At 39.0% G+C, this 21536-nt stretch overlaps 1 protein-coding gene across 2 annotated transcripts in view; it reads right to left on the minus strand.

The window, feature by feature from the left end:
* Positions 1 to 21536, minus strand: part of GABRA3 (gamma-aminobutyric acid type A receptor subunit alpha3) — a 290138-nt gene that overhangs the window by 105140 nt on the left and 163462 nt on the right. For both annotated transcript variants that reach the window (XM_050775341.1, XM_050775342.1), the window contains exon 4: positions 15266 to 15333. In XM_050775341.1, the coding sequence (XP_050631298.1) occupies positions 15266 to 15333 (68 nt within the window). The remainder of the gene's footprint in view (positions 1 to 15265; positions 15334 to 21536) is intronic.

The following is a 21536-nucleotide window of genomic DNA, read 5'->3' on the forward strand; positions in this document are numbered from 1 at the left end:
TACATTTTCAAATTTGCTTTTTGATAATGTTTGGCTCTGTGTCCCCACCCAAATCTCACTTTCAATTGTAATAATTCCATGTCATGGAGGGACCCGGTGGAAGATAATTGAATCATGGGGGTGGATTTTTCCCATGCTGTTCTCCTGATAGTGAATAAGTTTCATGAGATAAAATGGTTTTGTAAAGGGCAGTGCCCCTGCACATACCCTCTTGCTTGCCACCATGTAAGATGTCCCTTTGCTCTTCCTTTGTCTTTCACCAGGAGTGTGAGGCCTCCTAGCCATGTGTAACTGTGATTCCATTAAACCTCTTTCTTTTATAAATTACCCATTCTTGGGTATGTCATTGTTAGCAGCATGAGAATGGACTAATACACTTTGTTTTGAGACAGGTTTCACTTTGTCACCCAGACTGGAATGCAGTGGCATGAACATGGCTCACTGCAGCCTCAATCTTCTGGGCTCAAGTTATCCTCCCACCTTAGCCTCCCAAGTAGCTGAGACTATAGGTGCATGTCACCACACCTGGCTAATTTTTGTACTTTTTGTGTAGAGATGAGGTTTTGTGATGTTGCCCAGGCTGGTCTTGAACTCCTGAGCTCAAGGGATCGGTGTTCCTGGACCTCCCAAAGTGCTGAGATTGCAGGCATGAGCCACTGTGCCTCGTCTTAAATTTACTTCTTAATTTTTTCATTGGCTTATTGCTCATTCAGGGGCATGTTCTTTAATTTCCATGTGTTTGTGTAGTTTACGAAGTTCATCTTGTTTTTGATTTCTAGCTTTATTCCATTGTGGACAGAAAGGATACATGATATAAATTATATTTCCTTGAAATTGTTCAAACTTGTTTTGCTGCCTGTGGAGCATCATTTGCAGATAATATGATCTTATACCTAGAAATACCTAAAGACTCCAACAAAAAATTATCAGTACTGATAAATGAATCCCGTAAAGTTGCAGAATACGAAATCGACATTCAAAAAACAGTAACATGTATATATGCCAATGTCAAACAAATCAAGAAGGCAATCCCATTTACAATAACTGCAAAAAATGCAAAATACCTAAAAATCAATCTAACTCAAAAAGTGAAAGATCAATACAAGGAAAATTATAAGAAAACTGATGAAAGAAATTGAAGGGGGCACAAAAAATGGAAAGATATTCCACACTCATTGATTGACAGAATTAATATTGTTAAAATGACAATATTACACAAAGCAACTTACAAATCAATGCAGTCTCTACCAAAATACCAATGACATTCTCCACAGAAAAAGAAAAGACAAATCCCAAAATTTATGTAGAATAACAAAAGGCCTTGAATAACCAAAGCAATCCTGAGCAAAAAGAACAAAGCTGGAGGCATCACAGTATCTGACTTCAAAACTTACTGTAAAGTAAGTTTTTTTTACTAAAAAAAAAAAAAAAAAAAAAAAAAAAAAAAAACCACATCATGGTGCTGGCATAAACAGAGATACATAGACTAATGGAACAGAATGGAGAACCCAGATATAAATCCACACATTTATAGAAAACTCATCTTCAACAAAGGCAGCAAGAACATACAATAGGGGAAGGAAAATCTCATTAGTAAATAGTGCTGAGAAAATAGAATAACCCATATGTAGAAGAAAGAAACTCGTCCCCTATTTCTCATCATACACAATAATAAAATCAAAATGGATTAAAGATTTAAATTTAAGACTTAAAATTATGAAACTACTGGAAGAAAATGTTGGGGAAATGCTCCATGATACTGGCCTGGGTACACATGTTTTGTGTAAGACTCAAAAGCATGGACAACCAAAGTACAAATTGACAAATGGATTACATCAAGTTCAAAACTTCTGCAAAGAAAAGGAAACAATCTTCACAAAGTGAAGAGACAACCCACAGAACAGGAAGAGATATTTGCAAAATATTCATATGATATGGTTTGGCTGTGGTCCCACCCAAATCTCATCTTGAAATGTATTTCCCATAATCCCCATGTGTCATGGGAGGGACCCGGTGGGAGGTAATTGAATCATGGTGGTAGTTACCCTCATGCTGTTCTTGTCGTAGTGAGTGAGTGAGATCTGATGGTTTTATAAGAGGCTTCCCCCCCCCTTTACTTGACACTTCTCTCTTCTGCCACCATGTGAAGAAGGACGTGTTTACTTCCCCTTCCACCATTATTGTAAGTTTCCTGAGGCCTCCCCAGCTATGCTGAACTGTGAGTCAATTAAATCTCTTTCTTTTATAAATTACAGTCTCAGGCAGTTCTTTATGGCAGTGCGAGAACAGACTAATACAGTACCTTAGTACCAGGAGGTAGTGGGGTGCTGCTATAAGTATACCTGAAAATGTGGAAGCAACTTTGGGACTGGATAACAGGCAGAAGGTGGAACAGCTTAGAGGGCTCAGAAGAAGACAGGAAGGCCAAGTGCAGTGGCTAACACCTGTAATCCCAGCATTCTGGGAGGCCGAGGCCAGTGGATCACTTGAGGTCAGGAGTTCAAGACCAGCCCGGCCAACATGGTGAAACCCTGTCTCTACTAAAAATAAAAAAATTAGCCAGGCACGGTGGCACATGCCTGTAATCCCAGCTACTTGGGAGGCTGAGGTAGGAGAATCACTTGAACCCAGGAGGCAGAGGTTGCAGTGAGCCAAGAACGCATCACTGCACTTCAGCCTGGGTGACAGAGCAAGACTCCAACTAAAAAAAAAAAAAAAAAAAAAAAAAAAAAAAAAAAAAGGCAGGAAAATGTGGGAAACTTTGGAACTTCCTAGAGACTTGGAGGGCTGAGAAGACAGGAACATGTGGGAATGTTTGGATCTTCCTAGATACTTTTTTTTTTTTGAGAGGAAGCCTCACTCTTGTCCCCCAGGTTGGAGTGTAATGGTGTGAACTCGGCTCACTGCAACCTCCACCTCCCGGGTTCAAGTAATTCTCCCGCCTTGCCTCCCCTCCCCCCGAGTAGCTGGGATTACAGGCACCTGCCACCACGCCCGGCTAATTATTGTATTTTTAATAGAGACAGGTTTTCACCATGTTGGCCAGGCTGGTCTAGAACTCCTGACCTCAGGTGATCCACCCACCTAGGCCTCCTAAAGCGCTGGGATTACAGGCATGAGCCAATGCACCTGGCCTCCTAGAGACTTCTTGAATGGCTTGGATCAAAATGCTGATAATGATACGGACAATAAAGTTCAGATTGATATGGTCTCAGATGGGGTTGAGAAACTTGGGGGGAACTGGAATAAAGATAATTCTTGCTATGCTTTAGCAAAGAGACTGGTGGTATTTTGCCCCTGCCCTAGAGATCTGTGGAACTTTGAACTTGAGAAAGATGATTTACTGTATCTGGCAGAAGACATTTCTAAGCAGCAAAGTGTTCAAGAGGAAGCAGAGCGTAGAAGATTGGAAAACTTGCAGCCTGAACATGTGATAGAAAAGAAAAACCCGTTTTCTGGGGAGAAATTCAAGCTGGCTGCAGAAATTTGTGTAAGTAATGAGGAATCGAATGCTAATTGCCAAGACAATGGGGAAAATATTTCCAGGGCATATCAGAGACCTTTGTGGCAGCCCCTCCCATCACAGGCCCAGAGGCTTATGAAGGAAAAATGGTTTCCTGGACCAGGTCCAGGGCCCCTCTGCTGTATGCAGTCTCGAGACTTGGTGCCCTGCCTCCCAACCACTCCAGCTGTGTCTAAAAAGGGCCAAGGTATAGCTCGGGCCATTGCTTTGGAGGGTGCAGCCCCCAAGTCTTGGCAGCTTCCATGTGATGTTGAGCCTGCAGGTGCACAAAAGTCAAGAATTGAGGTTTGGGAACCTCCATCTAGATTTCAGAGGATATATGGAAACTCCTTAGGCAGAAGTTTGCTGCAGTGGTAGAGCCTTCATGGAGAACCTGTGCTAGGGCGGGGTGAAAGGGAAATGGTCGAGTTGGATCCTACACACAGGTCCCCACTGGGGTACTGCCTAGTGGAGCTGTGAGAAGAGGGCCAGCATCCTGCAGACCCCAGAATGGTAGACTCACAGACAGCTTACATCATGTACCTGGAAAAGTTGCAGACATTCGATGCCAGCCTGTGAAAGCAGCTGGGAGGGGGACTGTACCCTGCAAAGCCACAAGGGTGGAACTGCCCAAGGCTGTGGGAGCCTACCTCTCGCATCAGCATGGCCTATATATGAGACATGAATTCAAAGGAGATCATTTTGGAACTTTAAGATTTAATGACTGCCCTATTGGATTTTGGACATGCATGGGGCCTGTAGCCAATTTGGCCAATTTCTCCCATTTGGAATGGGTATATTTACCCAGCCCTGTACCCCCATTGTATCTAGAAAGTAATTAACTTGCTTTTAATTTCACAGGCTCATAGGTGGAAAGGATTTGCCTTGTCTCAGATGAGACTTTGGACTTGGACTTTTGAGTTAATGCTGGAATAGGTTAGGAATTTGGGGGACTGTTGAAAAGGCATGATTGTGTTTTGACATGTGAGGACATAAGATTTGGGAGGGGCCGGGGTGAAATGATATGGTATGGCTGCGTCTCCATCCAAATCTCATCTTGCATTGTAGTTTTCATAATCCCCATGTGTCGTGGGAGGGACCTGGTGGGAGGAAATTGAATCAGCGGGGCAGGTATCCTTACACTGTTCTCATGATAGTGAATGAGTTCTCATGAGATTTGATAGTTTTATAAGGGGCTTTTCCCCCTTTACTTAGCACTTCTGTCCCTGCAACTATGTGAAGAGGGATGTGCTTACTTTCCCTTCTGCTTTGTCATGTGGAATTGTGAGTCAATTAAACCTTTTTCCTTTATAAATTACCCAATCTTGGGCAGTTCTTTATAGCAGTGGGAGAATGAACTAATACATCATCTGACAAGGGATTAACAACCAGAAGATACAAGCCACTCAAACAACTCAATAGAAAATATAAATAAATAAATAATCCTGCTTTAAAATGGGCAAAAGTTCTGAATAGACATTTCTCTAAAGAAGACATACATCAGTTATAACTCCCAATGCAATCCCTCCCCCCTCCCCCTCCCCCCTTCCCATGATAGGCCCCGGTGTGTGATGTTCCCCTTCCCGAGTCCAAGTGATCTCATTGTTCAGTTCCCACCTATGAGTGAGAACATGCGGTGTTTGGTTTTCTGTTCTTGCAATAGTTTGCTAAGAATGATGGTTTCCAGCTGCGAGTTGATGGGTGCAGCACAGCAACATGGCACAAGTATACATATGTAACAAACCTGCACATTATGCACATGTACCCTAGAACTTAAAGTATAATAATAATAAAAAATTAATTAATTAATTAATTTTAAATAAATAAATAAATAAATTTTAAAAAAATTTAAAAAAATAAATTAAGTGACCATCTTTCATGTGGTTTTGGGCAGATTAATCTTTGCTTCTTGCAAGAATTAAACAAGAAAGCAGATTTGCTCTGTGAAGAATCATAGCATCACGGTCAAGAGCACAGGCTTTGGATTAAAATCAAACCACATTTGATTCTTGGTCAACAATTATGTGTTATATGATATTGGGAAAATGATTTAACCTTTTTTTGATGCCTGGCACATATAAGTACTTCAGGTTATTATTACTAAGAATGACAAATCAGTTTTATTAAATATAAATTAATCAAAATTGCATGTAAGTCCCAAGAAATTTGTGAGTTTGTTACTGTAATCAGAGTTAAATAAATGCTTGCTATGAATGACTCATGAAAAAAAAAAAAGAAGACATACAAATGCCCAACAGGTATATGAAAAATGCTCAACATCACTAATCATCAGGGAAATGCAAAACAAAACCACAATGAGATATCATCTCATCTCAGTTAAAATGGCTTTTATCTGAAAGACAGGCAATTACATATGCTTGCAAGGATGTGGTAAAAGGGAAAGCTTATACACTGTTGGTGGAAATGTAAATTAGTATAACCACCATGGAGAACAGTATGGAGATTCCTCAGAATACTAAAGATAGAACTACCATATGATCCTGCAAATCCACTACTGGGTACATATCAAAAAGAAAGGAAATCAGTATGTTCAAGAGCTACCTGCCCTCCCATGTTGATTGCAGCACTATTCACAATAGCCATAATACGGCATTGACCTAAGTGCCCATCAATGGATGAATGGATAAAGAAAATATGGTAGAATATGTAATGAAATACCATTCAGCCTTAAATATAATGAAATCATCCTGCCATTTGCAGAAACTTGAATGGAACTGAAGGTCATTACATTATGTAAAATACAGTAATCACAGAAAGACAAATATTGCATATTCTCACTTCTATGTAGGAGCTAAAAATTTGATCTAATGATAGAGAGTAGAATGATGATTAGTAGAGCAGGGGGAGGGTAGTAGGGAGGAGGGATTACAGGACGAAAAAGAACATAAAGGTATTTATTACCACCGAATTATACACTCAAAATGGTAAAGATGGTAAAGTGTATATGTATATTACTTCAATAAGTAAAAGTAAAATAGATAGATAAATATTACTGAAGGAAACACAATGTGGCTATATGCTATGTACATACAAGAGACACATCTAAAGACATAAAAACACAGAAGGTTTGAAAGTACTGTGATGCACAAATATGTGTGTGGGAAAATCATAAACATAAAGATAGAGCTGTAAAGTACAAACAAAAGGGCATATTAAAAAATCCTCTTTGAGATAAAATATAATTACACTAACAAATGGAGTATCTTGAGTGGAAAATGTAACAACTCTAACTTTGTATGTTTCAGTAACAGGCACTCAAAATATCTACTGCAAAAAATTGAATTACAAGGAAAAATCAACAAACCTTTAGACTCACAATAAGTGAAAGAACAATCAGACCAATAATTTATAAATTTAAAAAAAATAGAACAACCCAGTTGGTAAGGATGAGCTAATAAACACTCATAAACTTATCTACTTAACACCAAGTAAAACACACACAGCACATTTACTTCCCACCCCACCCCTGACAAAAAAAATGACCATGTGCTAAGATACAGGGCAAATCTCAAGAAACACGAAAAGGTTTTACATCCTACAGACCATTCTCTTTCAATATGAGGCATTAAATTAAGAATCAATAACAAAAAATTTTATAGTTGGAAATTGAAAAACACTAAACAAATTTCAAGAAACAAAAAAGAAACCTTAAAGGATATTTGAAAATCTTTAGAAGTGAACAATAGTGAAAATGTTTACATATGAAATCTTGTTTGGGGCTCTTAAAGTGATGCTTCGAGGGAAATTGATATCCATAAAGATGCCTTAAAGATAGCCTTTAAGGAAAAGGAAAACCAATAAGTTAATCTACCTCAGGAAACCAAAAGGACCACAGAATACCCCAAGGAAAGTAAAGAAAGAGATGATCCAAATAAGAGCAAAAAATCAGTGAAACAGAAAACAAAAATAAATAATACAGATGATGAACAAAACAAAAATAAGGTTACTTTGAAAACACTAATGATGGGCCGGGTGCGGTGGCTCAAGCCTGTAATCCCAGCACTTTGGGAGGCCGAGACGGGCGGATCACAAGGTCAGGAGATCGAGACCATCCTGGCTAACACGGCGAAACCCCGTCTCTACTAAAAACACAAAAAATTAGCCGGGCGAGGTGGCGGCGCCTGTGGTCCCAGCTACTCGGGAGGCTGAGGCAGGAGAATGGCGGGAACCCGGGAGGCGGAGCTTGCAGTGAGCTGAGATCTGGCCACTGCACTCCAGCCTGGGCGACAGAGCGAGACTCCGTCTCAAAAAAAAAAAAAAAAAAAAGAAAACACTAATGATACAGAAAATTTCTGATAAGTTTAATCGAGAAAACAAGACAGGGAGAATTGTTATGGGTAGGGGTAAGAATATGGGTACATGGAGCCCAATTACACTGTTTATTCTACTTTGGGGGGGGTGTGTGTGTGTGTGGCATATGTTTTACATATATATTTATTTATAGGATATAAATATATTTATAGAAATATATTCATATGTATGATAAATGTATACATTTATAATTCTATATTATTTAATTTAAACCTAAAATAAATATATTTACTTATTTGCTTTAAATATAAAGTATATATATATTTACATATTTATTTTAAATTAAAAAAAACTAAGGTTGGGTGTGGTGGCTCATACCTGTAATCCCAGCACTTTGGGAGGCTGAGGCAGGCAGATCACGAGGTCAGGAGTTCGAGACCAGCCAGCCTGGCCAACATGGTGAAACCCTGTCTCTACTAAAAAATACAAAAATTAGCCGGGTTTGGTGGCGCATGCCTGTAATCCTAGCTACTGGGGAGGCTGAGGCAGGAGAATTGCTTGAACCTGGGAGGCAGAAGTTGCAGTGAGCTGAGATCATGCAACTGCACTCCAGCCTGGGCAACAGAGCAATATTCTGTCTCAAAATAAGTAAATAATTTATATCCTGTAAATAAATTATATATATATTTATAGGATACCTATAGATGGATAGATATGAATGAGAGACAGTTAATTTGGGAATACTTATGAACATACACACAAATACTAAGAATAAAATAATAGTAAAACTAACTTAAAAATATATAAAAAGTTATACCTCCCTGTAAAATCATATTTTTTTAAGGAATGAAAAGATGGCCTAACATTAGGAAATCTATTGATGTAATTAATTAATAACATTAACAGATTAGAGGAGAAAATTCATGCAATCATCTTAATACAGGCCAAAGGAAGAGTTAAAAAATTTCAAATACATTCATTATTAAACACACACACACACAGCCCACAGGAAACTTTAATACAAAAGTGGCAATATGAAGAAACAGTGTCGCCTAGAGTTTATACTTTTGCTGATTCAAAAGACATAGACAATAAACAAGGTGGTGGCAAAGCCATCTTGTCTTTAGTGGTACAGATTGATTACTAAACATATAAAAAGATGCTTAAACCTCAAAGGTAATCAGAAAAATGCAAACAAAATAAATTAGATACCATGTTATACCCATCACAGTGTCAAAAATAAAGTATAACAATACAAAACATTAGCAAAAGTGCAGAGAAATTGAGCTCTCACACACTGCTATTGGGATTATAAATTGATACGATTCATCATAAGAGTATTTGGCCCTAAACTGAAAAAAGGTAAAAATGTGCAAGCCCTAACAAACCACAAATTTTATCTTTAGGTACACACCCTAAAGAAACTAAAAAATGTTCACAAAAATACGTGTACAAGAATGTTTGTTGTATTACTGCTTTTTAATAGCCAAAAAAGGAAACAGCCCAAATACACATTAACAACAGAATGGATGAATGTATGAATACATATTCATACAATATAATAATCTTTGATAGTTAAAATAAATGAATTAGAGTAAAATACATTAAAAAGTAGAGCTTTTAATACATGGTAAAAAATAAGTTGTAAAATGATACACATACTATGGATGAGTTTTATATAAAAGTTTCAAAATACAAAAGCCATTATTTGTTATTTATGAATGTATGTGATATATACATTCTTATTTATAACGTATGCATATAAATGACAAAAAGACAAAAGCAACTTCATGGTTGTGAATATCTTTGAGGAGGGAGGGAAACAGAGAAATGGTATCAGGGTAAGGTACACAAGTAACTTTTCTTGTATCTTTAAATATTATTTTTTAGATAATATGCCATAAGAAGACATACGGCACATTTTTAAGATTTTAAAATGTTGGATGATCATATTTATTTTTTCTCTACACAGAGAAATTGACGGCATAAAATGACAAAGATTTTCATCCAGTCTGTGCCTCAGACTGCCAGTAAGGGAGAATTTGAAGTAGACATAGCTACTTTTTCCAGTACTAGAGAGGAAACAGGTATAATAATTTCAAGTCTACTGCCACCCAGGAAAGAGATCCCTGTGCTACTGTCCTTTTAATTAACAGGTTTTTTTTTTCTTCATGGTGTTTGGATACTAGGATAACTGCATAATTTTCATAAGTAGTTGTCATATCAGAATGTATGTTATCTGAATCTGTTGTCTAGAATGATTACTATAATGTCTTTTTCTGTGTTATTTCCCAGGCTTCTATTTTATTTCTCTCATTAAGCTAGATGGTTAGTTCTTTTATTGTATTGTATACTTGCACTGTTACCTGATTGTCCACTGTATACTCTAGGAAATTTTCTCTACACAGTCAAAACTACTGAGGAAAATCACAAGGTGATTATTTGCCCCTCAAGTATTCCATGACCTTTGGCCAAAAGCAATCAGATTTTGACCTAACCATTCTAGAAATGTAATCAATTCCTTCCCTGAAAATTGATCCCTTGTATATGCTCCAAGGATGACTGCCTACGAATTGACAAATGAATTCTGTTGTTTTGTGAGGCATTTAAATCACATCTTCCAGATAATAAGCCTAAGTCTGCCTCCTGGGAAAGACACTTAATACATTTTCTACACAGGGCAGAGATGACACTTAGTTCTTGGGGAAGCATTTCTGTCTTGTTAGAGCTTGAATGGCTTCGACTCTCTAACACTGTTCGATGTGTCAAAGCAGGCTCCCAGATAAAGCCTGCAAAGTTTATTCAGCTTTAGCAGTGTATGGGGCCAAGGTACTTTTAACTGCATTACAATGAAGGCCTTGCCATTTTCCCATTACAAGGGCCACTCCCTTTTATTTTGGCCATCCCATCTTTCCTCTGCTCTTCGCCTTCTCTTCATCATTCCCTATTTTGAAGAAACATAATCGATATCCTGATTTCAGATGTATTTAGCCCATGAAATAGTCTTATTGGCATTGTTTATATGTCCTGGCTGTTCATGTTACATAAAAATATCCAAGGAGATTCCTGGTCATAGACTCCTAGAAAAAGCTCAAGGACATGGATTCCTTTCTATATTGCATCTGGAAATGCCATATCCTATGGAATAAGAATAAATTGAAAGCCTAAAATAGACAAAGATTCTCATCCAGTCTGGGCCTCAGACTGCCAGTAAGGGAGAACTTGAAGTAGACATAGCTACTTTTTCCACTACTAGAGAGAAAACAGGTAAAATAATTTCAAGTCTACTGCCACCAAGAAAGAGATCCCTGTGCTACTGTCCTTTTAATTAACACAATTTTTTTTTTCTGCATGGTGTTTGGATACTAGGATAACTGCATAATTTTCATAAGCAGTTGTCATATCATAATGTTATATGAATCTGTTATCTAGAATTATTACTATAATGTTCTCTTCTGTGTTCTTATTTCCCAGGATTCCATTTTATTTTGCTCATTAAGCTGGATGGTTAGTTCTTTCATTGTATTGTATACTTGCACTATTACCTGATTGTCCACTGTATACCCAGAAAATTTCTCCGTGGCAGCTGACGCTAGTGGCACTAGCTGGCACCTAGTGGGATCTAAGCAAAGTGTTCCTGGGGAGAGGGTGAGGTTAATAATACCTAAAATTGGCATTTTAAGTTTCCCAGTTATTATCTCCCTTACTCTCCTAACATTACTCCTCTTTTCCCTCTTTATTTTCTCACTAGTTTTCTTGGTATAGTTCAGATAAATATTTGTTGATTACATACCACGGGACCTTGGGTTCCTGCACCTCTGACATGCTCAAGGACTAGAAGAGAAGGTGGAGCAGTGCCTGGAGCCTTAGGATCTTGAGAGCTAGGATGGAAGCTAAGTCAGAAGGGAATTTGGACCAGATAGAAGAGCAGCCAATGTTTTTCTCAGCTGTTACTTTTCTGCTTTCCTTTCCAGTGACCAACAATATGCCTAGAATTATATTCCTAAGCCACTTGCCCACTCTCTCTGCATTCTGATTCTTTGCAACCTTTCTCTTATTGCCACTTTCACCCTCTTCCTATACATCTGATGGAGAAAATGGTCTAAACTCTCCTAATAATAGATAATTATAGAAGGTTGCATGGCCCCAGTTCACTCAAATTGGGATAGTCTTTTTTGTTCTGTTTCTCTCCTAGGAGATCGTGGATACAGGATTGGCATTAATACTGAGGAGCTATGATGCTTTGTGTGACCAGGAAGCTCAATTTGTTGCAAATGAATAACACAACCCTCACCACGAGCCTGTGAAACTGCCACGGCAACCATTTTTCAACTTATCTCTTGTACCCTGAATTAAATTTCTTTTTTTTTTTTTCCTTCTGACTTTCTCCTTAGAAACATCTACCAATGTTTAGCTTTCATCTTTGCTCAGTTCCCTGCTGTCATAGTTCCTTATTTTCATGAGTGGAGAAGCCACCAAACCTAGTAGCTGAAGCTTGGAGTCATCAATCATTGACTCACCAGTCTTAATAATCACCATTGTCTCCTGAGGAAAGCTATTTTCACTCTTTATCTGAAAGGCTTGCAACTAATGTTTAATATCATCTCAACAAACACATACAGAGGACCTCTGTCAGGTTCTGTGCTAAATACTGGAGAAACAGAGATGTCCCTGACATGTTTTCTGTCTTTGAAAATTTTTCAGCTAAGTGGAGGAACACAGTCATTATTTTTCCCTCAAATTTGATTTGTTCCATCTCATTTATTCTTGCACTTAATAAAAAGTTGGGAGTTTACCATGTACCAAACACTGAGTCAGACATTTATGGTATTGGGATGAACAAAACAGACATGGCTTATACCTTCATGGAGCTTTTGTCAAAAATGCTGAGAAGCTGTGTCTGTAAGGGCCAGTATTTGGCCAAGGAATGTAGTGGGTGTAAAATATTATGGGTGGCGGTATGTCAATGTTCAAAGTGGCAGCATAATTTCCCCCTTTATGAACAAAAGACTGCCTCTATTTCCTTAGGAAAGCATTTTGGGCCAAAACTCCCTCTTTTCCTGGAAATGAGCAAAGAATCCAGGCAGCCCATATTTTCATCAACTTTTCCAAGTAGTCTGTGGTCTCAGGGGAGCCTGCATTCTTGGTGAAACTAGTTGCCAAAGTCAGAAGACTGCCTAATGTTTTACCCAAATGCATCCCTGACCCTGGGATCAATTGAACAATCTACTTAGTAGTACAAAAAAAAACATTTCTCAAAACACCCTAAATATGCTTTTTAGCCAGAGTGATTGTAGTTATTCTGCCTTGTGACAGGATGGACATGCAGCTAAAAATAATGTGAAATTCATTTGATCAAACTCTGCCCTCTGTATCAGGAAGGTGCCATTCTGTTGCTTCAGCTAAATAATGTAGAATAAGAACAAACAAGCAATTTAACATGAAATTTCAAGAGAGATAGACAGAAAGTTCCAATTTTTAGAAATGTCTCCAGAGCCTGGGCACACCCATACACACCTGCTATGGTGAGGAAGCAGCAGAGTGAGGAGCTGGCTGGAACAGGGACTGTGTGTGTCCTTCTCTGGTATGCCTGGGTTTAGGTATCTGTTTGCCTGTGTGTGTCTATAGAATTCCTAGAATAGTGTGTGGGCTGTGTACCCTATATGTATTTGTTATGTGTATGTATATTTGTCTGAATGTTATTTGTGGTTGTTGGTGCATGAATGAAAATGAGTGAGTGAGTGTATGTGTGTGTGAAGAGCCACTTCATTTATCTTTTTAATAAACATCCTAATTAATTCCCAACAATAGAAAAAGAGCTACATACACCTAGTGAGTATGGTTGTTTCCAATGGCCTGTGAGATCTCTGAATATAGAGCTTCCTAGGGCCCTTTAATGCACAGATGGGCTCCTAAGGAGTGCTTGTTGAATGATCAACCGGCAACAATTTTAACACATGCCTGGATTTTAACACATGCCTGTGGGAATTACTAGTCAACAAGTTGACAGAGGGTAAGGAAGACATACAGGCTTTCTTGCTATCCCTAAGAAAGAGCCATCTCCTCCATTCCTCATATCATACATACCCCTTAATGAGCTCTCCCTGTGTGTCAAATGCTGTTAAGTGCCAGGGAAGCCATGGAAACTTGGTACTTGCCCTAGAGGAGTTCAAAGGAAGTCTAATGTACCCTTCTCTTTATTCTACACTTGAAAGACAAGGTTCAGACCTCTCCTTTACCCATACCTGGACTTCCAAACATTCACATACTGATTATTTCTTCTCCTGAGAACTAGCCAGCATTTCCAACTGACTCCTAGATCTTGCAGCTGATTGAAGAGTCATGTAAAATCAACAGGCCTAAATCAACTGTCAGGCTCCAGACTTTTCCCCTTTGTACTCCATCCTGCACAGATCACCAGATCAATCATTCCAAAACAACACATATATTTTTACTGTCCTAACAAAATCTACCCAATGGCTCTGCATTACCTATAAGAAAACCTCTACCACTTCCCTATACAACTGTTTGTGTTAGTCCAACAGGTGGAAAGAAGCTTTGTCCCCTGCCAAGTAGTCGTTCCACTGAAAATAGACATACAGAAAAAACTCTAAGTAGTGAACATAGGCATTTCATTATCTTCAAATATATTTTCCCTGATACTAGGATTTTTATTTGCAACACAAAGTCAGTCATTCAACAAAAACTTATTGAGCATCTAATAATGGCCAGGTATACAAAGCAGATAATAGCTTCTTTGTGTCTCTAAATCATAATTATTCAGTTGAATATTTGATACTCACTATATATTGATAGGTTATCTATTTGAGTGGGGCCTTCTGCTTCAACTCTCCACTGTATTCTTTGTTTTGAAGACAATGGATAATGGTGAGAAAAGGGGCCACCTTTTGCTAGCTCTGCTGTGCCCTGCCCTGTCCCTTTTTGAGTCTGCAGTGAAACTCTCTCCATGCCCAAATCTGTACAAAGAATAGTTTCCAGAAGTGATTTAGATTCTTTCTCCAAACTATTTGTATCATTTTGGCCAGTCCATGTCCCTAGTGGATGAAGCCCAGTTGCAAGGAACAGACTTCTTGAAAGTCTGTTTTACTAAGCTGCTTTACTGAGAATCCCCACCACAATTCTCTCCTAATATGACCTATCTGTACCAGTATGTGTGGTGCCAGCAGAGTGTGAAGGGAGAAGTCAGGGAAGGTTTAATTGAGGATAGGGAGCCAAACCAAGTTTTGAACGATGTGTCGTGGGAGAAAGATAAGGGCACCCCTGAAAGGGTTGTATATATTACATGTGAATAGGTGAGGAGAGCAGGGCAAAGATGGATTTGGCTAAATGTAGGGTGGCGAGGGTAGGAAATTCGTATGAGAAAAGACTACTCCTTAGAATATAGCTACAAGGCCCTGCCTTAGGAAAGCTCCAATTTATTTTCTTTGGTCTAGTGCATCCTCTTTTACATTTAACTTTGCAAGAACTTACCATGTCAGTGTCTGACACAGGGCCAAAACTGGTCACGTAGATGTCAGTCTTCACTTCAGTCACTGCATCTGCGTGAAAGAAAGTAGAAAAGCAGAGTGTCAGGAAAGGTTTTTGTCTTAGCTCAGAGAGAGTCCAGTGCAGTACTCTGAATGACAGCCAACTTACTCCTTCTGAGAAAGGAAAACCCCTCAAAAACTTCTCATCTGTGCTATCTCTTCACAGGGAACATGCTGGGTACAGATTCAAAGTCTATCCCTTTAGATATCATTGAAAATGACAGCAGAATACCAAAACAACAAAGTTTAGATAGGGCCCTTAGAGATCCCTGACATTCACAGGAGCTCTCTCACTGGGCTTACCCTTACCTGTAGTAGGTTACAAATGTTGCAATATCCAACACTCTTCCACTTCTAGGAAGATAGGATGATTGTGCTTCCACTCCCCTGCCTTTTTAAAGTAGAGAGGGGCAATAGGAATGGTTCTGGCTGTGGGAGAAAGTAATATGTGTGTCTCATGGCTGGAACAATTAATGTCTAATGCAAGACCCTCCATGCCATGATGATCATAAAAACACACATTGATGTGGTGCTACAATAAAACTGAAAAAGTCTGGAATGATGAGCTAATATATGGAGGACCCACTGCCCTGGAGAGTTGCCTGGATCCACAATAGACTTTGCATGACTGAGAAATAATCTTTTGGGGGGTTAAGTGTCCCATATTTGGAGATAATTGATATCATTTGATACACTCTTTGCATTGATTTTCCTTCACTGTAACCATTTGTTTTACTTGTCAATCTTCCCACCTAACCCAAGAACTTCTGAAAGGTTTATTACTCAGATGGTGCTCATTAAACATCAAGTTTTACATGAATGGATTAATCTCATCACACATCGCATATTTGCCAAATTGGAAATTAATACTGTCTTAGTCCATTCAGGCTGTTACAACAAAATACCTCAGACTGGGTAATTTATAAAGAACATAAATTCATTGCTCACAGTTCTGGAGTCTGGGAAGTCTTCTATCAAGGCACCAGCAGATTCAGTGTCTGGTGAGGGTCCATTCCTCATAGATGGTGACTTCCATGTCCTCACATGATGGAAGGGGCTAGGGAGCTTGCTCAAGCTTCTTTTATAAGAGCACTAATACCAATCATGAGGGTGGAGCCCTCCTGACCTAATCACCTTCTAAAGGCCTCAACTCTTAGTACTATCACATAAATTGCAGCATACAGATTGTGGGGAGACAAAAACATCCAGAACAGCAGTTACCCAGAGAAGTGAAGTTTTTCCACTACTGAGTTTCTCTTTTCCTGCTTCTTTCAGCCCTATTTACCCCCACTGCAGCCCAGTTAGCCTACCCATTCCTGCATACCTCAAATGGAGCATGAGATAAGGCAGGCTATCCCAGCCTTGCAAAGCCCATTTCAGCCTACCAGACACCTCAAGATTACAGTAAACCAAACAAGTCTCACTCCAGCCCACCACAGCTGACCTGAATTGAGCACACTAGTAACACAGTTAACAGGAGTAAAGCCTACACAAGACTTGATGTATGTCTATAATAGAGCTGGCTACTGCAGTTTATGGTGCTATTTCTTTTCTTTCACAGAAAGGTAGGGAACACATCTACTCCATCTGTATCATATTAGCTGTACTCATCCAGACCTGAGTTTTGGCCCAAATGTATTTTAGCTCTCGTTGATTTCCCACTTTCCAGAACCATTCCTTAGGCTTAATATATTGTGCCCCTACTCAGGCATTTATGTGTTCAATATACTTAAGGCCAATACATTCATCCATAAACATTCCCATTTTGAGAAGAGACTATGAGTATCATTTAATAATAATCAACACTATAATCAATTCACCAAAAGACACAATTTACTCCCAAGTTTAATCAGAAAATAACATGTCTCTGAAACTAGAACTGTGTTTTAAATAGCTGGGGTCTCATCAAGAGCAGAGGATTCTTTGGAGCTATTTCTGTACTTGAAGGAGAAGAGACAAAACTTCAGAACCCAGAATATGCTCCCTTAAGGTTTCTCCCTTCAGACACATTTCCAGGCTCATTGGCTAAAGAAGCAAAGGCCCTATACCTACTGTGTGACATAATGACCTCCAATTGTCCTATCCCCAAATACATAAAACAAAATACATTCATTAATGGAAGAAACCACCATTATATTTGAATCCAATATTTCAGGCAAAAACATTGCTGATACAGAATAACTTTCTACATCAATATGGTTGTAAAATTGTAAGATAGTCATGCAGACTTCCAACATCCTACAGATAAGAAGAGAGATAGTAGGGAAAGTCTATAAAATTTATAGGTTATATGGTTTGACTCTGTGTCCCCCTCCAAATCTCACCTTGAATTGTAATCCCCATAATTCCCATGTGTCAAGGCAGGACCAGGTGGTGGTAATTGAATCGTGAGGGTGGTTTTCCCCATGCTGTTCTCATGATAATGAGTGAATCTCATAATATTTGATGGTTTTATAAGTGTCTGGCATTTCCCCTGCTGGCACTCATTCTCTCTCCTGTTGCCCTGTGAAGAGGTGCCTTCCACCATGATTGTAAGTTTCTTGAGGTCTCCCAAGCCATGCAAAGCTGTGAGACAATTAAACCTATTTTCTTTATAAATTACCCAGTCTCACATGAAAAAATGCTTGTCATCACTGGCCATCAGAGAAATGCAAATCAAAACCACAGTGAGATACCATCTCACACCAGTTAGAATGGCAATCATTAAAAAGTCAGGAAACAACAGGTGCTGGAGAGGATGTGGAGAAATAGGAACACTTTTACACTGTTGGTGGGATTGTAAACTAGTTCAACCATTGTGGAAAACAGTATGGCGATTCCTCAAGGATCTAGAACTAGAAATACCATATGACCCAGCCATCACATTACTGGGTATATACCCAAAGGATTAGAAATCATGCTGCTATAAAGACACATGCACACATATGTTTATTGTGGCACTATTCACAATAGCAAAGACTTGGAATCAACCCAAATGTCCATCAGTGACAGACTGGATTAAGAAAATGTGGCACATATACACCATGGAATACTATGCAGCCATGAAAAAGGATGAGTTTGTGTCCTTTGTAGGGACATGGGTGCAGCTGGAAACCATCATTCTCAGCAAACTTTCGCAAGAACAGAAAACCAAACACCGCATCTTCTCACTCATAGGTGAGAATTGAACAATGAGATCACTTGGACATGGGAAGGGGAACATCACACACCGGGGCCTATTATGGGGAGGTGGGAGGGGGGAGGGATGGCATTGGGAGTTATAACTGATGTAAATGACGAGTTGATAGGTGCTGATGAGTTGATGGGTGCAGCACACCAACATGGCACATGTATACATATGTAACAAACCTGCACGTTGTGCACATGTACCCTAGAACTTAAAGTATAATAGGAAAAAAAGATTAAATCTTTGCTAAAAAAAAAATTAAAAAAAAAAAAACTACCCAGTCTCGGGTATTTCTTCATAGCAGTGTGAGAACAGACAAATACACTGGTTATGGTGGGACTCAAGAGTTATTGGATAGGATGGCTTGATGGCAATCTTAACTCTAAAGTGACCAAGGAAGGTCTTCTATCTATATTGCCTCCTCCAATCCTCTTCTAAGTACCTTTCTTCTATTTCTTTTTTCTCTTCCATCCTTCTTTCCTCTCCTCTTCATTCAACACCACTTCCTCTATTCCAATTTTCTTACCCGTCAGACTCTTTCCAAATGGGATAGAAATGGAGGAAGAAGGGATTTGGTGTTCAGTGTACCAGACCAGCTACCTACTAGACCAAACTTCCCAACATTATTTTCCTGCTGTTCCCCACACTGTTTCTTTCCTAACAATCAATGTTTGCCTTTTCAATGAAAGCGAACAGGTTAGAAATAAGAATGGCACCAGATTTGCATCAACCAGAAATCCTTCATTCAGTCAGGTGTGGAAAAGGGATTGTTACTGCATCCTGGTATCATAAGTGAGAGAGGGCTCTGAATTTATGTTACCATCCATCGGCCTCTACTCCAAGCCCAGGCAAAAGCAGGGATATTTGACATGACTCCAGTGTTCTACATGGGGACCACTAGGCCTTGATGTCTAGCCCCATTTTCTGGCTAAGAAATCGAGTTGTCTTGGGGCAAGGCACCTGACAACACATGGAGAAGAACCCTGATGAAATATGATATAGTAGTTAAAATCATGACTAAGTTTGGATTTAGGCTCTGCCACTGCTCTTTGTGTGCCTTTGTACCTGTTTCTTCTGGAAAACTGAGATAATGATACTTCAGAATTGCTCTGAGAATTTAAGGAGATAGTATTTAGACCAGTAGTTAGAACAGATTCAGTGTTTAGTACATGTTAGCTAATGCTGCTGCTTAATACTATTTCTGAAACTAGATCACATGAGCCACCCATAAGGCCAAACGGGTAGAACTCACACAGATGTCTAAGGTCCTGGGTCCTAGACACTGAAGACAGTATCCACTCACCACTTCAGCTCCTCTATGTGAAGGAATGACTAGGAGTTTCCCATTTCATTTGATTAAGTGTAAAGGCCAGTGAATTAAACTGAAACTCATGAGGGCCACAATATACAGAGTCTAGCCTCTGTTGACAGAATTCTTAATAGAGACAAATATGAAATATTAATTAATGGAAGATAAGAAGGAATTTTTCTTCTCTTTTTATAGAACTGTTTACAGTTGCTTCTTGGCTCTTTCTTTGTTTGCTTCAGGGATTTAATTTCCTTCCAATGTTATCTTCTGAAACAAAAGGTGAATACAATTATTTTTTCCTTTTGCAAATTTACTGCAGTATTGGAAGTGCTTGGATGATCCTTAAGTGGTCTGCACATATATGCATAATGTACACATATACATGATCACACACACCCTTAAACCTCAGTAGGACTCCCATTGGTAGGGAACTCATTTGCCAGATCCTATAGTACTTCTGCTTGCTGCTAATCTGAAATAATAAATAAAGATGAGCCGATCAGCAAGTGATCACTGTATTTATGTTGAGTATATTGCTCATAATATGTTTTCCATTTCTAGCTGCTCCACCCCAGCACAAACATGCACATTTATCTTAGTGCTACCCTTTGGACCCACACAACAAAGTCTGCCTTCTGTTCCCTTTAAGATTTTTTTTTTTAATTTTTTTTTAAATTTATTTATTATTATTATACTTTAAGTTGTAGGGTACATGTGCATAACGTGCAGGTTTGTTACATATGTATACTTGTGCCATGTTGCTGTGCTGCACCCATCAACTCGTCATTTACATCAGGTATAACTCCCAATGCAATCCCTCCCCCATCCCCCCTCCCCATGATAGGCCCCGGTGTGTGATGTTCCCCTTCCTGAGTCCGAGTGATCTCATTGTTCAGTTCCCACCTATGAGTGAGAACATGCGGTGTTTGGTTTTCTGTTCTTGTGATAGTTTGCTAAGAATGATGGATTCCAGCTGCATCCAAGTCCCTACAAAGGACACAAACTCATCCTTTTTGATGGCTGCATAGTATTCCATGGTGTATATGTGCCACATTTTCTTAATCCAGTCTGTCACTGATGGACATTTGGGTTGATTCCAAGTCTTTGCTATTGTGAATAGTGCTGCAATAAACATACGTGTGCATGTGTCTTTATAGCAGCATAATTTATAATCCTTTGGGTATATACCCAGTAATGGGATGGCTGGGTCATATGGTACATCTAGTTCTAGATCCTTGAGGAATCGCCATACTGTTTTCCATAATGGTTGAACTAGTTTACAATCCCACCAACAGTGTAAAAGTGTTCCTATTTCTCCACATCCTCTCCAGCACCTGTTGTTTCCTGACTTTTTAATGATCGCCATTCTAACTGGTGTGAGATGGTATCTCATTGTGGTTTTGATTTGCATTTCTCTGATGGCCAGTGATGATGAGCATTTTTTCATGTGTCTGTTGGCTGTATGAATGTCTTCTTTTGAGAAATGTCTGTTCATATCCTTTGCCCACTTTTTGATGGGGTTGTTTGTTTTTTTCTTGTAAATTTGTTTGAGTTCTTTGTAGGTTCTGGATATTAGCCCTTTGTCAGATGAGTAGATTGCAAAAATTTTCTCCCATTCTGTAGGTTGCCTGTTCACTCTGATGGTAGTTTCTTTTGCTGTGCAGAAGCTCTTTAGTTTAATGAGATCCCATTTGTCAATTTTGGCTTTTGCTGCCGTTGCTTTTGGTGTTTTAGACATGA

This window comes from Macaca thibetana, chromosome X, assembly GCF_024542745.1.
Source record: "Macaca thibetana thibetana isolate TM-01 chromosome X, ASM2454274v1, whole genome shotgun sequence".
In the NCBI taxonomy this organism is placed as follows: Eukaryota; Metazoa; Chordata; class Mammalia; order Primates; family Cercopithecidae; genus Macaca; species Macaca thibetana.